The sequence below is a fragment of the Typopeltis vanoorti genome, chromosome 7, assembly GCF_054136105.1.
Source record: "Typopeltis vanoorti isolate ZY-2024b chromosome 7, IOZ_Tvanoo_1.0, whole genome shotgun sequence".
NCBI classification, from domain to species: domain Eukaryota; kingdom Metazoa; phylum Arthropoda; class Arachnida; order Uropygi; family Thelyphonidae; genus Typopeltis; species Typopeltis vanoorti.
The window spans coordinates 50,007,232-50,029,460 of record NC_143555.1 but is presented as its reverse complement, the minus strand read 5'-3'; the positions used below and the strand labels follow the sequence as shown (position 1 = coordinate 50,029,460).

Here is a 22,229-nt window from a genome sequence, read left to right as displayed (position 1 = left end):
GTGATCACTTCCAATTTCGAATCCTCTGTACACTCTGGTGTCCTACACCAGGGAGAAAATATCACTATCAACAATAGCATAGTCAATGAGACTTTTCTTATTCCTAGCCTCTTCTCTCAATGTGAATTTGTGCACATTTTTATGTTGGAATATGGTGTTAGTAATAACCAGTCCATGTCCTGAGTAGAAATCTAACAGATATTTGCCATTATTATTAGTTTTGCTCTTTTCTCCAAATTTTCCCAAAATATTTTTGTATGTCTCATGATCATTTCCTACTCTGCTATTTAGATTCCCAACAACGACCAACGTTTCCTTTTTTCGTTGTGTCAGTTGCTTTTTCTAAAGCCTCAAAAAATTCCTCCACTTCTACCTTAGTAGAACCTTCTGTGGGACCATAGGAACAAATAAGTCTCATTGTCCAGTTCCCTATTCTCATATTTGCCCACATCACTCTACTTGAGACTGACTGCCATTCTAGAAGATTAGCCTCGTATTTTGTGTTGAATACTATGGCTACTCCTTCTTTTCCTTGATTGTCATTGCCTGAATATAACATTTTGTATTTATTGCTCAGAAATATCTCACCAGTTTTGGTCTTTTTTGTTTCAGTCACCCCTATTATGTCGATCTGGTACTTATCTAATTCCTCAGTTAACTCCATTTCTTTGCCATTCAGGCTTCTTACGTTGATAGTACCGATCTTTAACTCTGGTGATGTTGAGTTGGGGGTGTGTTTTCAGATTTGTTCCAGTAGCTAACTTTTCGCTGTTCGCCCTGGTTCCCTGCCGAAAACAACAGTTGCCTTGTTTAACTGGGCAACGCCCCAGCCGGCATGAAATTTTGTCATGTTGTACCTTAAGGGTCAAAGCTGTATAACTGAGAGGAGACCTCCACATAGCCTTTAAAGGAATGTGGAGAACCGACCAGGGCTTCTGACCTAATGTCCAATCCTCACCTTCTCGAGGTGCACCCTGTTGGGTATCTACCTGGATATCGAATGAACGAGGATGGGCTGACAGTTTGGAATTATCTATTTCTATAATTGTTACACTTTTATTCTTTGTAGATGTTAAGGCAATTCTTAAAATTATTAAAATAAATCCTGAAAACTAACATATATTATAGCCAGCCAGCAGCACATGCAAAAATAAACAATTGCACACTCACGTAGCAGTGTCTAAATCCCTACGCTAACCCAGTAACCTCAGCTGTGCTTGCGCTAGCCTTGCATTAAATGCAACCTGGTATTGTTGTACAATTTGCATTATTTGAACTTGCATTAATCATAACCTAGCCATACAAGTAGATAACAAAACTCATGGGAAGATTTTGGTAAGAATATAGAAGATAATTATTTCACTGCTGGTAAAATGCTCTGGAGGCTGTTTAAAACGGCTTATAAATGGAAGAAAGAGTACTGCAGATGGATTCAGAAATAATAAAGATGATTTAAAAACTCAAGATTCCATCTAAGGTGCTTAAGGGTCAAAGCTGTATAACTGAGAGGAGACCTCCACATAGCCTTTAAAGGAATGCGGAGAACCGACCAGGGTTTCTGACCTAATGTCCAATCCTCACTTTCTCGTGGTGCACCCTGTTGGTATCTACCTGGATACTGAACGAATGAGGATCGGCTCACAATTTGGGATTTAGCTGACCAAATTGTATTCTTCTTGGCTTAAAATAAAATACAAAATGATGGTACAACATGACAGAATTCCATGACGGCTGGGGCATCGCCCGGTTAAACAAGCCCCCCCCCCCCCCCCGTTGTGTTCGCCAGGGAACCAGGGCGAACAGCGAAAAGTCAGCTACTGGAACAAATCTTAAAACACACCCCAGCTCAACATCACCAGAATTAAAGATTGGTACTATCAACATAAGAAGCCTGAATGGCAAAGAAATGGAGTTAGCTGAGGAATTAGATAAGTACCAGATCGACATAATAGGGGTGACTGAAACAAAAAAGACAAAAAATGGTGAGATCTTTCTGAACAATAAATACAAAATGTTATATTCAGGCAATGACAGTCAAGGAAAAGAAGGAGTAACCATTGTATTCAACACTAAATAAGGCTAATCTTCTTGAATGGCAGGCAGTCTCAAGTAGACTGATGTGGGCAGATATCAGAATGGGGAACTGGACAATGAGACTTATTTGTACTTACGGTTCCACAGAAGGATCTATTGAGGTAGAAGTGGAGGAATTTTTTTAGGCTTTAGAGAAAGCATCTGACACAATGAAAAAGGAAAAGTTGGTCCTTGTTGGGGATCTAAAGAGCAGAGTAGGAAATGATTGTGAGACATACAAAAAAAATTTGGGAAAATTTGGAGAAAAGAGAGCAAAGCTAATAAATTGCAAATACTTTTTGGATTTCTGCTCAGGACATGGACTGGTTATCACTAACACTATCTATGTTCCACCATAAAAATTGTGCACAAATTCACATGGAGAGAAGAGGCAAGGAATAAGAAAAGTCTCATCTGGTGTTTGCACCAGAATGTACAGAGGATTTAAAATTGGAAGTGATCACTATTTAGTTTTAAGCAGGCTAAAATTAAATTTCATTTTGAAAAGAAGAACATGTAAGAACGTTTTGAAGAGAATAAAAGTTGAGCAGCCCTCAGTTGTGAACTGTAGACTAAAATGCACAAAGATTATTGAAGAAAAAAATGAAAGAGTTTGAGAACAGGAACCAAACCTTGGAGATTCAGTGGCAAGTCTTGAAGAAAACCCTGATTGATTCAGCCAGAGAGGCATGTGGTAAGGTTGTCTACAAGGATAGAAAAATCAGAACCCCATGGTGGACACTGGAAGTTAAAGAGGCAGGGAAGGAAAAGAAGAAAGCATATCAAAAGTTCCTGACAAATAAGTCAGCTTCTGCTCTTAGAGAATATAGAGACAAATGTGAGAAAGCCAAACTGTATAAAACTAGCTAAACAAAAGTCATGGGAAGCCTTTGATAAGAACATAGAAAATAAATATAAAGAAGGTGGCAAGATGTTCTGGAGGTTGTTGAAGCTCAGAAAAGGGAGGGGGGGAAGTGTTGTAAATGGAATTAGAGATGATAAAGGTGACATGAAAATGGGAGAAAAAGATATCCTTTAAGTATGGAGTAATTACTTTGAAAAACTGCTGAATGAAACAAGCATTGATGACAGCACAATGGTAAAAAACACTGACCAAGCATGTAGTCAGGAATACATATCCATACTTGAAATGTGGAAAGGCAGCTGGAGTAGATGATATTTGACCAGAAATGCTGAAGTATGTTGGTATAAAAATCTTACAGTGGCTGCACTGCATAGTTCAGAAAGCCTGGACAGAGGGACGAATTCCCGATGATTGGAGTAGAGCTCTCATAGTACCCATATATAAAAAGGGAAATAAAACTGAATGTGAGAATTACAGAAGTATTTCCCTACTGAGTGTTCCTGGTAAGATTTATGCAAGTATACTTGAGAAATGGTTGAGAAGGATTGTGGAAGAAATGCTTGGTGAAGAACAAGCTGGATTCAGGCCAAACAGAGGCTGTCAGGATCAGATTTTCACTTTACGACAAATTGTTGAGAAATCATGGGAATATAACAAATATCTGTATTTAAGTTTTGTAGATCTGGTAAAGGCATATGACAAGTGTGCCAAGATAGAAGCTATTCAGTACACTACGGTTATATGGTGTGAATGGGGCATATATCAAGCAATACTTAGTCTTTATTTGAATTGTAAGTCAGCAGTTAGAATTGCAGGAAGTACAGGAAGATGGTTTAATGTTAAATCTGGTGTCAGACAAGGATCTACGTTATCCCCTCTGTTATTCATTATCTATATGGATCACATTATGAAGGAAAGTGATATTAAACCTGATATCAAAATTGGAGGTGTTAATCTCAGCTGTTTTCTTTATGCAGATGATGTTATACTTCTAAATAAATCCTCTGCTAGTCTGCAAGATTCCCTGACTAAATTGAATAACTGTTGTAATAGATATGGTATGAAGGTCAGCATTAAAAAGACAACGAAAATAGGCAGAAACATTGAAAATGTCATGTGTATTGTGAATGGAGAACCTGTGGAACAAGTAAAACATTTCAGCTATTTAGGCACAATTTTTACTGAAGATGGTAAATTAAATATAGAAATAGACAACAGAATCAGCAAAGCTGGTATGGTGGGAAGTCAATTGAATAAAATCATATGGAACAACAGAGAAATTAGTCGGAACACTAAATTAGCTGTATACAAGACAGTGTTCAAACCAGTTTTAACTTATGGATCTGAGAGCTGGGTCAAAAGTAAAACACTTGATCAAGACTAGAAACTGCAGATATGAGAGTTCTGAGAAAGATTAAGGGCACGAACAGATGGCATCAATGGCAATATCATATTAAAAACGAGGATATTAGGAAAGAATTTGGCATTGTCAGCATTCAGGAACGCGTTAGCAGATCTAATCTCAGGTGTTATGGTCACTTAAAGAATGGTCGAGGAAAGATTAGCAAAACAAGTGTTCTCTGCCAGGTTGGCAGGAAAACGACCTAGAGGAAGACCAAGATATAGGTGGATTGATACGGTAAAAAGTGCCTTACACGATAGAAAGATAAAATCTGATAATGTTGGAGTCTTGACAAGTAAGAGACTGATTTGGAGGAAAATGGTAGATAGAAAGTTAGTAATGATGTAAATTTTTTATGTAGTACTATCATATCCTGCACACACCCCTTGAGGGTACCTGGCAGGAATCTGATGATGTTATTGAGATTCCATCTGCAGTACTCTCTCTTTCTGCCAAGTAAGTTAGCTTCTTGGAAAACTAATTAGTACTCTGATAGAATGGTTAATCCTATCTGTGCAGTATTATAATTGTAAATTACTGTCCAAGAATTGTCAATTCATATTAAAGGGGAGAAAGGTATTGTTGTGTCCCAACTTGTGATTTATATTCTATCTAGTATTTTCCTGTTATCTATGTTCTACTATTATCTATGCTTGAGATATCACCAAAATTTTTACTAATACTTAAGTTATTTCTCCCTTTAGTACCCCTAATATTTGTATTTATACTGCACCTTTTGGGATATTTAGTTTGAGATATTATATACAAAAACAAGGAGAAAGAACTAAAATATGTCAGAAAGTGTAGCTATGTTGCAGTCGTGACATTTTATCTCGTTTCTTAACACATTAATTTCCCGTGTGATTAGGTTCGTAATTTTTCAAGTGGTGCATTGGACAGCAGTTTCAGACAACTGTTTTATCATTGGACAAAAGATTTATTAAATTCCTTAACATGGTACAATTTAATTTTTGTGATTACTCAATTTAATGCTAAACTAAATACTTACAAACTAACATTAGCTTATTACAAGTAATTAGGCTATGATCCTACAATAACACATAAATTCATTTGACGTGGACAAATAAGATTAATTCACACTATTTAACTATTCAAACTTAAGTAGATTAACTAAACCATTTACTGCACTAACACATAACTAGTATTACGATAATGCCGCCATACACATTCAGCACGTAAATTCATTTGACATGGACAAATAAGATTAATTCACACTATTTAACTATTCAATCTTAAGTAGATTAACTAAACCTTTTACTGCACTAACACACAATTATGACATTTTAACTTTCCTATACATTACAATAGACATGCAAAATTCTCAGGACACTTAATTATTCATATAACATTAACACTAGCTAGCTTACTTTTAATATATTCTGTCAGATACTAAAGTCCTAGTATAAAACAGTTCCGTATTAGAATAATGATACTTATTACAGACAAATTTTAGTTAACATTAGATATATTTTACAGTACCTTTCTTTCTTGAGTTTTTCATATGGGCCTTTACCTTTTTCTGATTGAACTAGCTTGGTATAACCTCTCCAATAATCTGCTACTCCTACATTCCTTTTGGAGTTGAACTATGCTTACACGGTCTTAAACTTTCGTAATTCAGGACACACTTTGAATCATCTATATGACGGCTGTGCGACTCGCGACGTGGATATCGATATCTTTATAGCTTTCCCTTTCTCGTGGTTGTCACTGAAGTTGAAACACAAAGAATATGTTTCCTTTTCTTTGACTCTATGGCATTCTTCGCTTCTTACATAGGAAATCCGGAATCAAAATCCCGCTCACTTTTGTTTCCATGATGTGACGACGGAGATATAACCCCAATCTCCACTCAGGAAAACCGCGTGAAACCTATGCCACGGAGCTCGTAGAGAACTCCTCGGGAACAGAACCAAAACAAAAACCAAAAAGCCTCTGTGGGGGGGTTTCCAACCCTTTTATACCTGCTCTCCTAACGGCACCCTCTTTAACTTCTTTTCTCTGCCCCCTACTTGTTTTTACTTCACCGACCAATTAGGGTGGCATTTGTTTTCTGCCAAAAGTCCTTTGGTCGGCAAGCCAAACGATGTCTCAATCCGGGAATCGGCCCTGAGCGATAGTCTGTTGTTTTTCTTCCGCTAGCCTCTAACTTAATCCCCTTTCCAAAATTTTTCTATGAATTCATTTAATATTTTAATCTCTAGCCTCTCACATACCACCTTTTATGACTAATCCTTTTCTGTCTTGTTTAGTTAAATTTTCTCATTTATATCATATTACAACATTAATATATTCTTTTCTTTTTTTTGTTAGTTAGTTTAACAAACACCTTTATATTTTATATATTTTATTGGATGCAAGAATATTTCTTTTTCTTTTAAATAATTCATCTATTATTATTTTTTTTTTTTTTTTTTGTAGGGTTTTTAATTTATTTATTCTTCATGTTACACCATGATAGCTGAGAATTCTACATTCTTAAGATATCAGGTGTAACAGTATAAGGCAGTGCACGAATTCGTTACCAACACATGAAATCACGTGCATAATTGTAAAATTTTCCAACTCTTATTCAAGCAAAATAGTTATCACTTTAAAAACTTCGAAGTTCATAAAAGAAAAGTTAATTTTCTGACGTGTAATAATAAACAACTCATCCCACAAGATGGATTGATTACCATATTATCGGAATGGATTCTCCTTCTTCTGATATGCGCAGAAGTGTCAAAGGGTATCACATCTGTGGGCATGCAGTATGTGTATTCTTTTGGTTGGTTTGCCTGTTTTGCAGGATGAAAAATCCGTGTTTCAGAGAGGAAAAAAAATCCTTTCATGAAACTAACTACCTCACCTTCAATTGAAAATTCCTGATGAAGGTTCTTCACATCCTAGACTTGAAATATGGAAAGGCAATTGGAATAGATGATATTTCACCAGAAATGCTGAAATATAGAAGTATAAAAGTTTTACAGTGGTGCTGCATAATTCAGAAAGTTATGTCAGTAATTTGAATTCTGGATGATTGTAGAATATTTTTTAAAAGGGAAATAAAATCCTTCAAAAGTGAAACTGGATATGAGAATTAGAGAAATATCCTTCCTAAGTGTTCCAGGTAAGGTTTATGCAAGAATACTTAAAAAGGAACTAAGAAATGTGGAAGAGAAACTTAGAGATGACAAAACTAGATTCAGGCCATGTAGGGTTGTCAGGATCATATATTCACTTTAAGAGAAATATATTACGGATTTGTATTTATATTTTGTAGATGTCAATAAAGCATGTGACATGTGCCAGGAGAAAAGATGTTCAGAATACTACAGTTATATGTAAATGGGACATTGTACAGAACAACACATTATTATTATTATTATTAAGAGAGACCTCCAGGGAGTCAGGGACTCATCGAGGGAAGGCCACATGCTGCATGTACCAGCTATCATACTTATTCTTGAATTCATTCACACTGCTTGCACTCACAACATCCAATGGCAATCCATTCCAATCATGCACCACCATGTGAGAGAAAAATCTAGCCCTCATCCCCTTCTTAGTAGCATTCATTCTCAGCTTCCAAGGATGCCCTCTTGTCCTTTCCCCACCCTCCATAAATTGATAAATTCCATCAATTGAAATCCTGTATGATCCTTTCAGAAGGTTGTAAGTCTCAATCATATCACCCCCTCTTTCTCCTGTTTGCTAGTGTCTGCAGTCTACAAATTCTCATTCTGTCTTCATAATTAGTATTCCATAGCAATCCTGATATCATTTTTTTAGCTCTCCAGTATATCAGAATCACAACAGAAACCAGGAGACCAGGCCTGTGCACAATAGTCCAAGGCAAAACGACATCCTTATCTTTATATGTGAATGTTCGTTTCAGCATTGCAATTATCTTTTGAGTTGTATTTGCAATTTTTACTACCTGGCCACTGAACTTCAAATTCCTATCTATTAACATTCCAAGATCCCTGGCATCATCAGTTTCTTCTAGCATAATTCCACTAGTATAATAGGACATTGGATATCTAATCATGCCAAAGTAATGACTTCACATGTACTGACATACATTTTCTCATGCCCATGCAAATAGTTGTATGTCGCTCTTCAGATCCTTCCCAATATTGTTAATATACAGATTGAATTACAGTGGATCAAGCACTGATCCTTGTGGTACACCACTTGTTACCTTAAACCTTGCAGACTCACGTCCCCCACACCACATTTTGATATCTGTCAGTCAGCCATCCTCTTATCCACGCTAATATTCTATAACCCCAACCCATATTCTCCAATTTATGCAACAGTCTGCCATGCTGTGTTCTGTCAAAAGCCTTTATTAAGCGTAATAGGATTTAGTTGAGAGATGTTTTGAGAGTAGTTGAGAATTGATGGTTTTCTCCATCACTTTAGATAGGATTGAGGTGAGTGAGATAAGGCGGTAGTTAGATGGCAGCAATTTGTCTCCCTTTTTGGGAATAGGTTGAATATAGGCCAATTTTCAGGCTTTGGGATATATATATACCAATGGAGTAAGCTAGTGTGTACAGATGCCATAGGATAGGAGTCAGTTCTGCTGCACAGACCTTCAGGACAATTGGAGGAATGCCATCAGGGCCAGGGGCTTTTTTTGTGTCTAATTTTGACAACAGGTTTGTGATCTCTTTCTGGCAAAAGGATATAAGGGGCATTGTATGTTGGGCAGTTGGAATGACTGGGGGCATTTGCCATTGTCAGTTATGCATGCATTGCAGGCAAAGTGTGAAGCCAGGAGATTAGCTTTTTCTGTGGGTGATGTTGCAATTGAGCCATCTGGGTATGATAGGGGTGGGAGTAGTAGTGGGAAATGTTATACATAAAACATCATAAATGAATGATGAAACATATTAATTAGTTGCATCATTATAAAATGGTATTGAATTTTTAGTGATGTGTGATTAGAATAAGACTCTCCCATATCTTTGATAGTGAGAGATAGTCGTTCTGATTCAAGTTAAGCACTTTCTTTAAATAAATGTTTGAATTTATAGCAACAGTGATGAAATTAGAATCTTTCAGACCATAGGGTATTTTGGTCACCATCTGTTCCATGTTGTGTGAGGCAGATTTCTCATTGATAATGATGATGTAAGACAGTTCCTTGCATTCTGTGATCTGATATACACTTTATTGTTGTTGCTATAAGTATGAACTATAAGTATTTCCTTTATTTAAAGAAAGCTCTGAAGCCTTACTCCATTGTCCGAACTTGAATTGGTATGACTGCCTCTCGCTATTAAAGATACAGAACCATCCTATTCTGATCACACATCGTTAAATTTTTTAATGCTATTTTCTAATAATGCAGTTAATTAATAATACAATGTTTCCTCAGTTATTCCGTTACACTGTTTTGTATAAAATATCACATGGCTTTCACTGTTTTAAATTAATCCATTGTTTGAGTTCTACTTTGTAGTCCAGTGGTTCCCAATTTGTGTACCCTTTTAAATCCATTTCTATAAATTGTAGCCCCCCCCTTGTTTTTAAATACCGACATTTATTGTTCCATAACTAAAGTTTTGCATTTTGTTTACTTTACTTGTTTTTCCGCCATTACTGATTATTTTTCGTGTACCCTTGAACAGCCCAGTACGTACCCCCAGGTGGTACGCGTACCACCCGTCGGGAACCGATGTTGCAGTCAACTGTCTATTGCTACTGATGATGACCTGTAATTTTCAGGTCAAAATATATGGCCTTTAAATAAATATCATTCACTCCTTTCCTTGTGTTACTATTGTGCTAATTTTATTAAAGCATATGAAATCACATTACAAAGGAAAGTGGCATAAGGCCTAATATGAAAATTGGAGATTAAGCTTAGTTCTTTACTTTATGTAGATGATGTTATACTATAATATCATCTGCATAAATAAATCCAGTTTGAATCTTCAGCGCTTTAACTAAATTGAATGATCGCTACAATAAATTTGATATGAAAATTAGCAATAAAAAAATAAAGACCATGAAAATAGGCAGGAACATTGAAAACATCAATTGGATCCTGAATGGAGAACCTATAGAACAAGTAAAGTACATGACATTTCAAATCAGTTGTAATTGGATGTGAAATAATACAACCGCAGCAAATGGTTCCACCAAGATTTGCTCATTCTCAGCCAGAAAAAAAAAAAAAAAAAAAAAAACAGTTAATGCTGATAATCACATTAACCATCCCTGTTTGTCAGTCTAGCACCTCTAGGCATTTTTTCTGAAAATGAAAACTCATAAAGACTATTGTTTTAACAATATAGATGGCAATCATCTAGAAGTAGCACTGAATTATGTCCTTCAAAGTTCATGTGCTGCTCTCAGATGAATAGAACAGTGGTTGCCTTCATCAGCAATGGAAGTGTCACTTTGAAAGGTATTACATTGGCTAATTTTAGTTTCACAGTTGAAATTGTTTCTAAATGGAATCTGAGAATGTTTGGTGGCACCTTGCACTGAAATTGAACAAAATTCAGTTATGGAGAAGTTGTGTATAATATACTAGTTTACATATTTTTACAGGTATTAAAACAAGTAAAATACAGAGTTGAGTGGACTAAACATCAAGAAGCCCTTAAAAGGAAAGAAGAGGAGGAAGCTGAAAGAGAAAGAGGTAAGTAAATAATTAGCTTTGAAGGTGTGTCTTTTAGAAAAATGTTTAGTGAAAATAATTTAGCAGTTTCTCCTGTCCTCCTTTTGCATATAAGAAACAGTGTGATTCCATTTTATACTAAAGATTATGGTCACGTCTAATTCTCTTTCAAGTATGGTGTAAGCATTGGTGTAACCATCTTCTATGGAACAAATTGCCAACACTGGTTGCTGTGTGCTGCTGACAAGAATCACAAACAAAATCAGAACACAGCTGCTCTGCTCCTGCTGCATTATGTTGCAGTACCTATTCCAGAATCCCCTATACATCTTTGTTAAATTTTTTATACATAGTATTCTTTCTTATCTTTATTTACAGCCAGTTTATACCACTTGAATATATAAGAAAATTATAAAAATATGTTAAGTAAACAAAAATACCCATTTACCTCACGTATGTTTTTTAGCCCAGATTGCCTGGGCAAAATTGCCTGCTGCAAATTTGCGAGCAGATTTGCAGCAGGCAATTTTAAATCCCATGGTAGGCGTGGATGTTTGTGATCATCTTCTGGTGGGAGATGAAATTCATTGTAAAATTACAACCCTGCTTATTGGAGTCTTGAAGTGACTTGAAAAAGTTCTGTGCTTGGTTTCTAAGAGAGCATAGTTTACAGATTATAAAAAAAATAAATAAAATAGTAAAAACTTGTAGCTCACAATGGGTGAGGTACTGTAGGTTTGAAACCTTTCATGGGTTGGGGTGGGAGTGTACACAATGAAAATGTGTGTGTGTGTGTATTTTACGTATATACATATAGGGTGTTCGGGATAAATTTGACAGTTTCGTAAGGAAAAAGAAAATCTTCTTTGTATCTATTAAATTTAATGAATTGACAAAAAAACATTACAGGCAGAGTTAATTACAATACTATCAACAAGATTTACTCAAAATAACCACCATTAGCATCGATCACAGCTTCAATTCTGCTTCGGAACCTCGAACAAGCTGATGCTACAGTCTCCCTGGGAAGGGCCGCAAAAACTGTTTTAATTTTATCCATTAACTGGGCTTTTGTATTACTGGAAGTGCGATTGGTGTCTTTTTCAACTGCGCCCCATACAAAATAATCCATGGGGTTAAGGTCTGGGGAGTTTGGAGGCCAAACATTTGGACTGGTGAAGTCGTAGAAATTTTCAGACAACCATTTTTGACTTTTCCCAGAGGTGTGGCAAGGGGCCGAATCCTGCTGCCATACATACGGCCTACCATTGGCTACCCTTGTTATCCAGGGCTTGACTACAGTTAGCAACTCCACGAACAAAGCCCGAATTCCAATGCCAGGGTTCTTCAACACCTGTTCCTGCAGATTTGCGAGGAATTCTGCTGTACGAACGCAATCAGATCGTCTGCTAGGGATCTTTCTTCTTGCTACATCCTCGTAGTCACCATTGCAAGTCTCTAGTTCATGCCTGATTGTTTTTACTGTATTCAGGGAGCATTGGGCAGCAGTCGTAATATCCTTATTTTGATGGCGGGCACGAATCATCATGATACAAGTTATTCTCTTCCATGATTCAGGTGGGTTCCAGCTATCCATCCTTTCTGACATCTTGTATATGAATGAAGAAGGGTCCAAACTTTTAAATGAAGAGAAGTGTGTGTTAATACATGTAACTTACGGAAAAATATAATTAATTATAAATATGTCAAATTTATCCCGAACACCCTGTATATGTATATATAAATGAAACAAACAATAACAAGATGATGGTAGAAAACGAGGAATGCAATCAGGAGTATACATATCATTACTTAAGGTAGCAAACATCATCAAAATACCTGAAATCTGAAAAGGCAGCCAAAATAAATAATATTATTATTATTAAGAGAGAGAGAGAGAGAGAGAGAGAGATCTTCAAGGAGTCAGGGCCTCATCAAGGGAGACTACATACTATCCACATCAACTGCCATACCTTTTCTTGAATTTTTTTTCACACACAGCATCCAGTGGCAGTCTATTTTAATCATGCACCACTATGAGAGAAAAATATAGCTTTCACCACCTTTTTCACTGCATTCATTCTCAACTTCCATGAATGCCTTCAATTCTCTCCCCACTCTTTATAAAATAAAAAATTCCATCTACTGGTATTCCACAATCCTGATATCATTTTTAACACTCTCCTTTGCACTCTCTCAACTTTATCAGAATTGCCAATGAAAAGAGGAGACCAGAGCTATGCAGTCCAAGTGAGGTCTTTTCAAGGTCCTGTAAAGAGGCAAAATGACTTCCTTATATTTACATGTCAAGATTTGTTTCAGCATAGCAATTATCCTCTCAGTTGTATTTGCAATCTTTAGTATATGACTCTTGAACTTCAACTTCCTGCCTACTAAAACTTCAAGATCTCTATCTTGATCCATTTCTTCTAGTATAATTCCACTAATATAATATGACATTGGATATCTAATCACACTCAAGTGAATGACTTTACATTCACTAAATTGAACTAATAGCATTTTCACATGCCCGCAGTTCCAGCCTATTCAAATCATTCTACAAGTGTTGCATAGCTGCATTCTTATTACCCTGCCTATCTTTGCATCATCAGCAAACAGCTGTATGTCGCATGTCAAATCATTTCCAAGATCTGATCTTTGTTTTACACCACTGGTTACCTTAAGTCATGCAGACTCGCTTCTTCCATATACCATTTTTTGATATCTGTCAATCAGCCATTCTCTTATCCATGCCAATATTTTATAATCCAATCCCATATTCTGCAATTTATCAATGTCTTCCATGCTGTCTTCTGTCCAAAAGCTTTAGCATAATCCAAAAGTATCATGGTATATCCAATTCCCCTTGTCTAGTTCAATGGTAACATTGTTATAGAATGTGAGCAAGTTGCTAAAACATAACCTCCCTTAGTAAACCCATGTTGCTCATTGCAAAATAGAGATTCACTGTCAACCCCTTTCTGAACACGAGCCCTAACCAACTTTTCCAGAATCTTCACTATCACTCCTGAGATTCTAATTGGTCGATAACCAGATACATCAGTCTTTAACCCGTGTGCAATGGGATTTCATACATTTTTTTACTCCTGTGGAATCTTCCCTGTTCTGAGACTCAAATCATTAGCCTGGTCAAAGGAATAGCCAGTTCAGCTGAACTGTTTTAGTATCTGTACTGATATCCCATCAATCCCTATTACAGATTTCTTATTCAGTTTGCGCAACAGCTCTAGTACCTACTCCTGATACACCTGAATTTCTTCATCCAGCAAAGAGGTAGCAGTGAGTGCAATGTTGCACTAGGTTGACAGCTTTTAGCAAAATGAGCATTCATTAGTTGAATGATCTCATCTGCATGTCACCCACATACTACCTGCATTCAGTAGAGTTATTGTTGTCTTTAGCTTGTAGGGAGAGCTTGCAGATCAAGTTTCTTTTCATACTCAGACTTAGCCTTGGCCTGCTCCTTAACAATTTTCATAGCTGACTCATCCTTATGATGATGATATTTGATCAGAAATGCTTACATTTGTAGGGATAAATTTTTTAATGTGGCTCTATTGCATAATTCAGAAAGTTGATAATTGGAGTAGAGCACTTATATGACCTATCTAGAAAAAGGGAAATAAAACTAAATGCAAGAATTACTGAGGAATTTCCTTGCTGAGTGCAAGCATACTTAAGAAAATGAAGAAAAACTTGGAGAACAAGCCAGGTTCAGGCCAGATAGAAATTCTGAGGATTACATTTTCACTTTACAGCAAATAGTTGAGATATGGGAATATAATGAGGATCTGTACTTAAGTTTTGCAGATCTGGAAAAGGCAAATGACAAGGTGCCAAAAGCTGCACACCATAATGTCCCATAAATGGGACATTATATAGACTATTATACATAGTCTATATCTGATTTGAAAATCAGCAGTTAGAATTGAAGGAGATACAGGAAGATGGTTTGATGTTAAATCAAAGCATCTTCCTGTGCCATGAAATCAAAGCATCCAACTATGGTGGGCAAATGGTATATTTAGAATAATTTCTGAAGTTTTTCTTCTTTTAGAAAAGGTGGTTAAGGGTCAAAGCTGTATAACTGAGAGGAGACCTCCACATAGCCTTTAAAGGAATGCCGAGAACCCACCAGGGCTTCTGACCTAATGTCCAATCCTCACCTTCTCGTGGTGCACCCTGCTGGGTATCTACTTGGATACTGAATGAACGAGGATGGGCTGGCAATTTGGGATTTAGCCGACCAAATTGTATTTTTATTGGTTAAACCAAAATAAAAAATGATGGTACAATATGACAAAATTTCATGCTGGCTGGGACGTCACTCGGTTAAACAAGGTCCCCGTTGTGTTCGCCAGGGAACCAGGGCGAACAGCGAAAAGTCAGCTACTGGAACAAATCTGAAAACAAACCCCAACTCAACATCACCAGAGTTAAAGATTGGTACTATCAACGTAAGAAGCCTGAATGGCAAAGAAATGGAGTTAGCTGAGGAATTAGATAAGTACCAGATCGACATAATAGGGGTGACTGAAACAAAAAAGACCAAAACTGGTGAGATATTTCTGAGCAATAAATACAAAATGTTATATTCAGGCAATGACAATCAAGGAAAAGAAGGAGTAGCCATAGTATTCAACACAAAATACTAGGCTAATCTTCTTGAATGGCAGTCAGTCTCAAGTAGAGTAATGTGGGCAAATATGAGAATGGGGAACTGCACAATGAGACGTATTTGTGCCTATGGTCCCACAGAAGGTTCTACTAAGGTAGAAGCGGAGGAATTTTTTGAGGCTTTACAAAAGCAACTGACACAATGAGAAAGGAAAAGTTGGTCCTTGTGTGGGATCTAAATAGCAGAGTAGGAAATGGTTGTGAGACATACAAAAATATTTTGGGAAAATTTGGAGAAAAGAGCAAAGCTAATAATAATGGCAAATATCTGTTGGATTTCTGCTCAGAACATGGACTGGTTATTACTAACACCATGTTCCAACATAAAAATGTGCACAAATTCACATGGAGAGAAGAGGCAAGGAATAAGAAAAGTCTCATTGACTATGTTATTGTTGATAGTGATGTTTTCTCCCTGGTGCAGGACACCAGAGTGTACAGAGGATTTGAAATTGGAAGCAATCACTATTTAGTCTTGAGCAGGATAAAATTGAATTTCATATTGAAAAGAATAACAGGCAAGAAAGTTTTAAAGCGAATAAAAGTGGAGCAGCTCTCAGATGTGAACTGTAGACTAAAATACACAAAGATTATTGAAGAAAAAACGAAAGAGTTTGAGAACAGGAACCAAACTTTAGAGATTCATTGGCAAGCCTCGAAGAAAACCTTGATTGATTCAGCCAGAGAGGCATGTGGTGAGGTTGTCTGCATGGATAGAAAAATCAGACCTCCGTGGACACAGGAAGTTAAAGAGGCAGCGAAGGAAAAGAAGAAAGCATATCAAAAGTTCCAGGCAAATAAGTCAGCTTGTGCTCTTAGAGAATACAGAGACAAATGTAAGAAAGCTAAACAGTGTGTAAAACTAGCTAAACAAAAGTCATGGGAGGACTTTGGCAAGAACATAGAAAATAAATATCAAGAAGATGGCAAAATATTTTGGTGATTGTTGAAGAAGCTAAGAAATGGAGGAAAGAGTACTGTAAAAGGAATTAAAGATGATAAAGGTGACATGAAAACAGGAGAAAAAGATATCCTTGAAGTATGGAGTAATTACTTTGAAAAACTGCTAAATGAAACAAGCAGTGATGACAGCACAGTGGTAAAAAACACTGACCAGGCATGCAGTCAGGAATACATATCCATACTTGAAGTAGAAAAAGCCATCAAAGGCTTGAAATGTGGAAAGGCAGCAGGAATAGATGATATTCGACCAGAAATGCTGAAGTATGGTGGTATAAGAGTCTTACAGTGGCTGCACTGCATAGTTCAGAAAGCCTGGACAGAGGGACGAATTCCCGATGATTGGAGTAGAGCTCTCATGGTACCCATATATAAAAAGGGAAATAAAACTGCATGTGAGAATTACAGAGGTATTTCCCTACTGGGTGTTCCTGGTAAGATATATGCAAGTGTACTTGAGAAATGGTTGAGAATAATTGTAGAAGAAAAGTTTGGCAAAGAACAAGCTGGATTCTGGCCAAATAGAAGCTGTCAGGATCAGATCTTCACTTTGCGACAAATTGTGGAGAAATCATGGGAATATAACGAAGATCTCTATTTGAGATTTGTAGATAGATCTGGAAAAGGCACATGACAAGGTTATATTATATTAAGCAATACTTAGTCTTTATTTGAGTTGTAAGTCAGCAGTTAGAATTGAAGGAAGTACAGGAAGATGGTTTAATGTTAAATCTGGTGTGAGACAAGGATGTACATTATCCCCTCTGTTATTCATTATCTATATAGATCACATTATGAAGGAAAGTGGTATTAAACATGATATCAAAATTGGAGATGTTAATGTCAGCTCTTTGCTTTATGCTGATGATGTTATACTTCTAAATAAATCTGCTACAAGTCTGCAAGATTCTCTGACTAAATTGAATAGCTGTTGTAATAGATATGGTATGAAGGTCAGCAATAAAAAGACAAAGACAATGAAAATAGGCAGAATCATTGAATATGTCAACTGTGTTGTGAATGGAGAACCTGTGGAACAAGTAAAACATTTCAGCTATTTAGGCACGATTTTTACTGAAGATTGTAAATTAAATATAGAAATAGACAACAGAATCAGCAAAGCTGGTATGGTGGGAAGTCAATTGAATAAATTCATATGGAATAAGAGAGAAATTAGTTGGAACACTAAATTAGCTGTATAGAAGACAGTGTTCAAACCAGTTTTAACTTATGGATCTGAGAGCTGGGTCAGAAGTAAAACACTTGACCAAAGACTAGAGACCACAGATCTGAGAGTCCTGAGAAAGATTATAGGTGTGAACAGATGGTATCAATGGCAATATCATATTAAAAACGAGGATATTAGGAAAGAACTTGACGTTGTCAGCATCCAGGAATGCATTAGCAGAGCTAATCTCAGGTGGTATGATCACTTAAACAGAATGGGCGAGGAAAGATTAGCAAAAACAATTTTTCTCTGCCAGGTTGGCAGCAAAACGACCCAGAGGAAGACCAAGATATAGGTGGATTGATATGGTACAAAATGCCTTAGACGATAGAAATATAAGATCTGATAATGTTGGAGTCTTGACAAGTAACAGACTGATTTGGAGGAAAATTGTAGATAGGAAATTAATAATGATGTAATTTTTTTCATGTAGTACTATCATATCCTCTACACCCCTTGAGGGTACATGGCAGGAATTTGATGATGATGAGAAAAGGTGTTTTAAATTTTAAGGACTATACAAAATGCTTGTTGTGCTTGAATATTTTTCACTGATGTCCTCTCTTCAATGGTCTTTGATGCTTTCCTTATCAATCTTCCAAAAAACAGGGATATGTATTATTTCATTTTAAAGCTTTCAGACATTATATTTATTGATATCATGATTTATCATGTTAAATATAAAATGACATGGTATTTACAGTAGGATTTCCTGACCCTTAGCCCACAATAGTTTACAACCTTTTAACATAGCCTCTAAGGAATACGGAGAACAAACTGGGCTTCTAATCCAACACTCAATCCTCACCTTCTTATGCATATGTCTAGATATTCACCTGGATACTGAATGCAAAAGGATAGGTTGTATGTTTGGGACTTAGCTGAATTATATTCTGTATTGGCTTAAACCACAAACAAATATGATGGTACAACATGAGCAAATATCATTACACCCAAAAAGTTACCTGGTTAAACAAGGTCATTTGGTAGCTCAGTACTTAAAATCAGTCGTCATCACCTGCAGATCACACTGATGTGGAGCAAGCAGCTATTTGCTGTTATCATCATTTGCGATGACTATGGAAATAATTGTTTTGGAGCATGATTTGATACTAAGTAGTTGGATACCACTACTAGGGGATTTCATCTATAAAAAATAACATGACTTGTATACTGAAAACAGACAGATTTATCATTAATCACAATGAGTGCAGGATTGAGGACCCTAAATCTGATCGATTTAAAGACATTAACAGAATTGGAGATGGGGGGGGACCTCAATATATGACTGAGAATCTCTCTGATCTTTACTCTGCTGAAGATTGTGAAGAGCTTAAATTAATAATAAAATAGATACATAGTTTTGGGTGAAAATCAGCTGCTAATTCAGGGTATCTTTACAATAGTAATAAATCAATGCCTATGTGTGTGGTACCAACACGTGCTGTAAATAAATATCTTTACATTCAAAAACAATTAATTTCTTTCATTACATTTATGTCACTCTGGGTTTTTAGGTAAAGGAAAGTCAGAGAATTTATCATCTAAACATGAGAGGTATAGATATGCTGAACTTTAATTTTCAGTGGAAGTAGAAAGTGTGATATAAATTAAGTAATAATACAATGCACGTTGATTTTTAAAACAGTAACTTTCTTTTATTCACTGATAAAAGAAAATATGCAGTGTCAGTGTTTGAGTGTAGAAATCTAACTCAGTGTTTGTAAAATATGTTCCAGTTTGGCAGTTTATTGTGTTGCATATATCTTGGCCTATCTATCCATGTTGCTAATCATAAGTTTCTGACAATTTTTAATGGGTGAGATTTGATAGAGAAAATATAACAATTTAATTTGAACTAAAAAATGTGTTCATTAACAAACTTGACTGCTCTTCTGTTTATTTTCTTATCTTTATGAGTCTAATAAGAATATTTTTAAAGTTAAAAAATTGCTTTCACTTTGCTGTTGATGATGATAATTGTATTGCAATGGGAAATATGGACAAAATTAGTAATTCTGTCTGTATTTTTCAGGAGTACATATTAATTAGAAAAATGCTAAAAATTTTTTTCATAAATACCATTCTGATATAATATTTATTATTATTTCAGTTCAGTATGCCCAAATAGATTGGCATGATTTTGTGGTTGTAGAAACTGTAGACTACCAACCAAACGAACAGGGTAAGCTAGTTTTATTTTTTATCTTTGACTGAAACAAATTTTTGTTTTGTTTTTCTAATATATGAAAGTCATTCATTCAACCAGGAAGTGTTTCATATAACATAAGATGAAACATTTAAATTGTAATCGGTAGTCAATGCACTAGTTTCTCTTCTATTACTAGAAGAGAAACTTTTAGTTGCCCATTTTTTTACATCTAGTTGAAGATTAGGCAACTGTGCTATGCTAGTGATTGCATTTGGACTCTTAGTGCCAGACACATTAGAAAAACCTCTGGCACACATACTCCAGAACACACGTCTCTATATATAAGGAAAATAATATCAGCCTGCCTTCTTAGATATGCTAGTCACTTATCTTTTTAATGGCTCATAATATATTTCTTACTTTACAGAAAACCTACTGTCTCTTTCTTACACACACACAAAGGTATATGTGATATGGATACTTAGATATTGATGTTTAATGGAGAAAAATACACACCTAAAGATAATTATCTAACGAAATTTATTTAGCTAATTAGATTACTAAGCCAATATTTTGTTTTAGTCACCATGAACTTGGGAGCCTGTATTAAAATCAGATGTCTGTGCTAGACATTTGATCATATCAGATGTCTAGCATACAAATATTTTTTTATGTAAATCTCTCATATGAAAGTCTGTTAGCCTATAGTACATTAGATTAATACTGTGGCTGAGTTACTCCAAATTTTCTAACTCCAAGGGTTAGATAATCCTGAAACCTTGCACTAGAAAACAATTTTTTTCAAGATACTTCATGTTTCCACTAAGCAGGTTCTGTTTTCTCCCTCTTCTCCATGCATTGTGATACCCTTCAAGGCCATGACAAACGTAACCATAACCTCCTCCATTTTGAGGGTATATTAGTTAAATGGTGGTGCTGCAGGCCAGCTGCCAGTTAGTGAACAGGTCCAAAACCATTAGTAACAAGAAAGATGATCTTCCCTATGAACTAGTGCATAATCTAACTGCCACATGCTCTTCCTCTCATGCCTGGAGAGAGAGTCTGAGTAGTGATATGTGATAGCACTGTTGAGGCCACTTAATGGCACAGAGACCAATTTCCCTTTGTATGGATGTCATGTTCAAGAGTCTGTCTTATCTCACTGCATCTCCCCACTATATACTTCCATCTAATCAAATTTATGAAGACCCTCACAAACAATAACAGTGATGCTACAACAAAAGCGAATCTGTCTCATAAACTAATCCCATCAAAAAAAAAAAAAAAATTCACATCATCAAAGCATGCCATAATTCACTAAGTACTTGCTTTCACACTCGCTATACTAATATTCGTGGCATTAATACAAGCATAAATAACATTCACCATCACTTGCAGTCTTCCAGACCAGACATCTTTTTGACAGAAACCTAGATTTCAGCAATATCTACTACCATCCACCACCACCAGTGCCTAAACTGCACACTTCATGAATCTTTTCACCATAAGCCTTTGTGAAATCTGCCAGAGAATGGCTAATTTAGAATCCCTTGCTTTCGACCATCCCTGGTTGAAGGTTTCCTTTCCACATTTAGTAACATTCATTTTATTTTGTTGCATTTACCAGTCTCCAAACACTGATAACCACACAGATCTCGCATTCCTTTCAGTGAAACTTGATCAACTGCAATCCAGCTATCCAAATAGAGAGGTCAGCTTCATGGGTGACCTCACATCCACAATTTGAATTGACTCCCCTACACCAATACTACCAACCAAGAAGCAGAACTGTTTGCTATAAGTAATTACCTAACACAAATTGCACATCTATCCACTCAATTCCTGATAACCCTCTTCACTCTCCAAATACTCTGGATCTCTTTTTGACTAGTTCTTCTTTTAGATACACTGTAGAGGTCACCTCTCCTCTTGACAACTCAGACCACAATCTTGTAGAAGTCTTTTCTCACAGAATCTCCCTCCTCCAACCACTCCTGACCTTGCATCCTCTGGTACTACAAAGGAGCAAATTAGGATGACTTCTGGAATACCTCCTTTCCTTGGTCTGACTATTGCTTCTATTCTCCTGACCCTAACACCTGCTGCAAACGAGTCAGAGAAATTATTCTCATTGATATGAAGGCCTATATCCCTCATTCAATCCATGATCCTCATCTGCTTTCCAGGTCCTGGGTGGCTCTTATCAAG

At 36.2% G+C, this 22,229-nt stretch overlaps 1 protein-coding gene across 1 annotated transcript in view; it reads left to right on the top strand.

Annotated features, from left to right (window-relative positions):
- Positions 1–22,229, top strand: part of Sf3a1 (splicing factor 3a subunit 1) — a 265,118-nt gene that overhangs the window by 101,381 nt on the left and 141,508 nt on the right. Inside the window, exons 8-9 of the mRNA XM_090395253.1 lie at positions 10,914–11,004; positions 19,983–20,054. Coding sequence (XP_090251379.1) covers positions 10,914–11,004; positions 19,983–20,054 — 163 coding nt within the window. The remainder of the gene's footprint in view (positions 1–10,913; positions 11,005–19,982; positions 20,055–22,229) is intronic.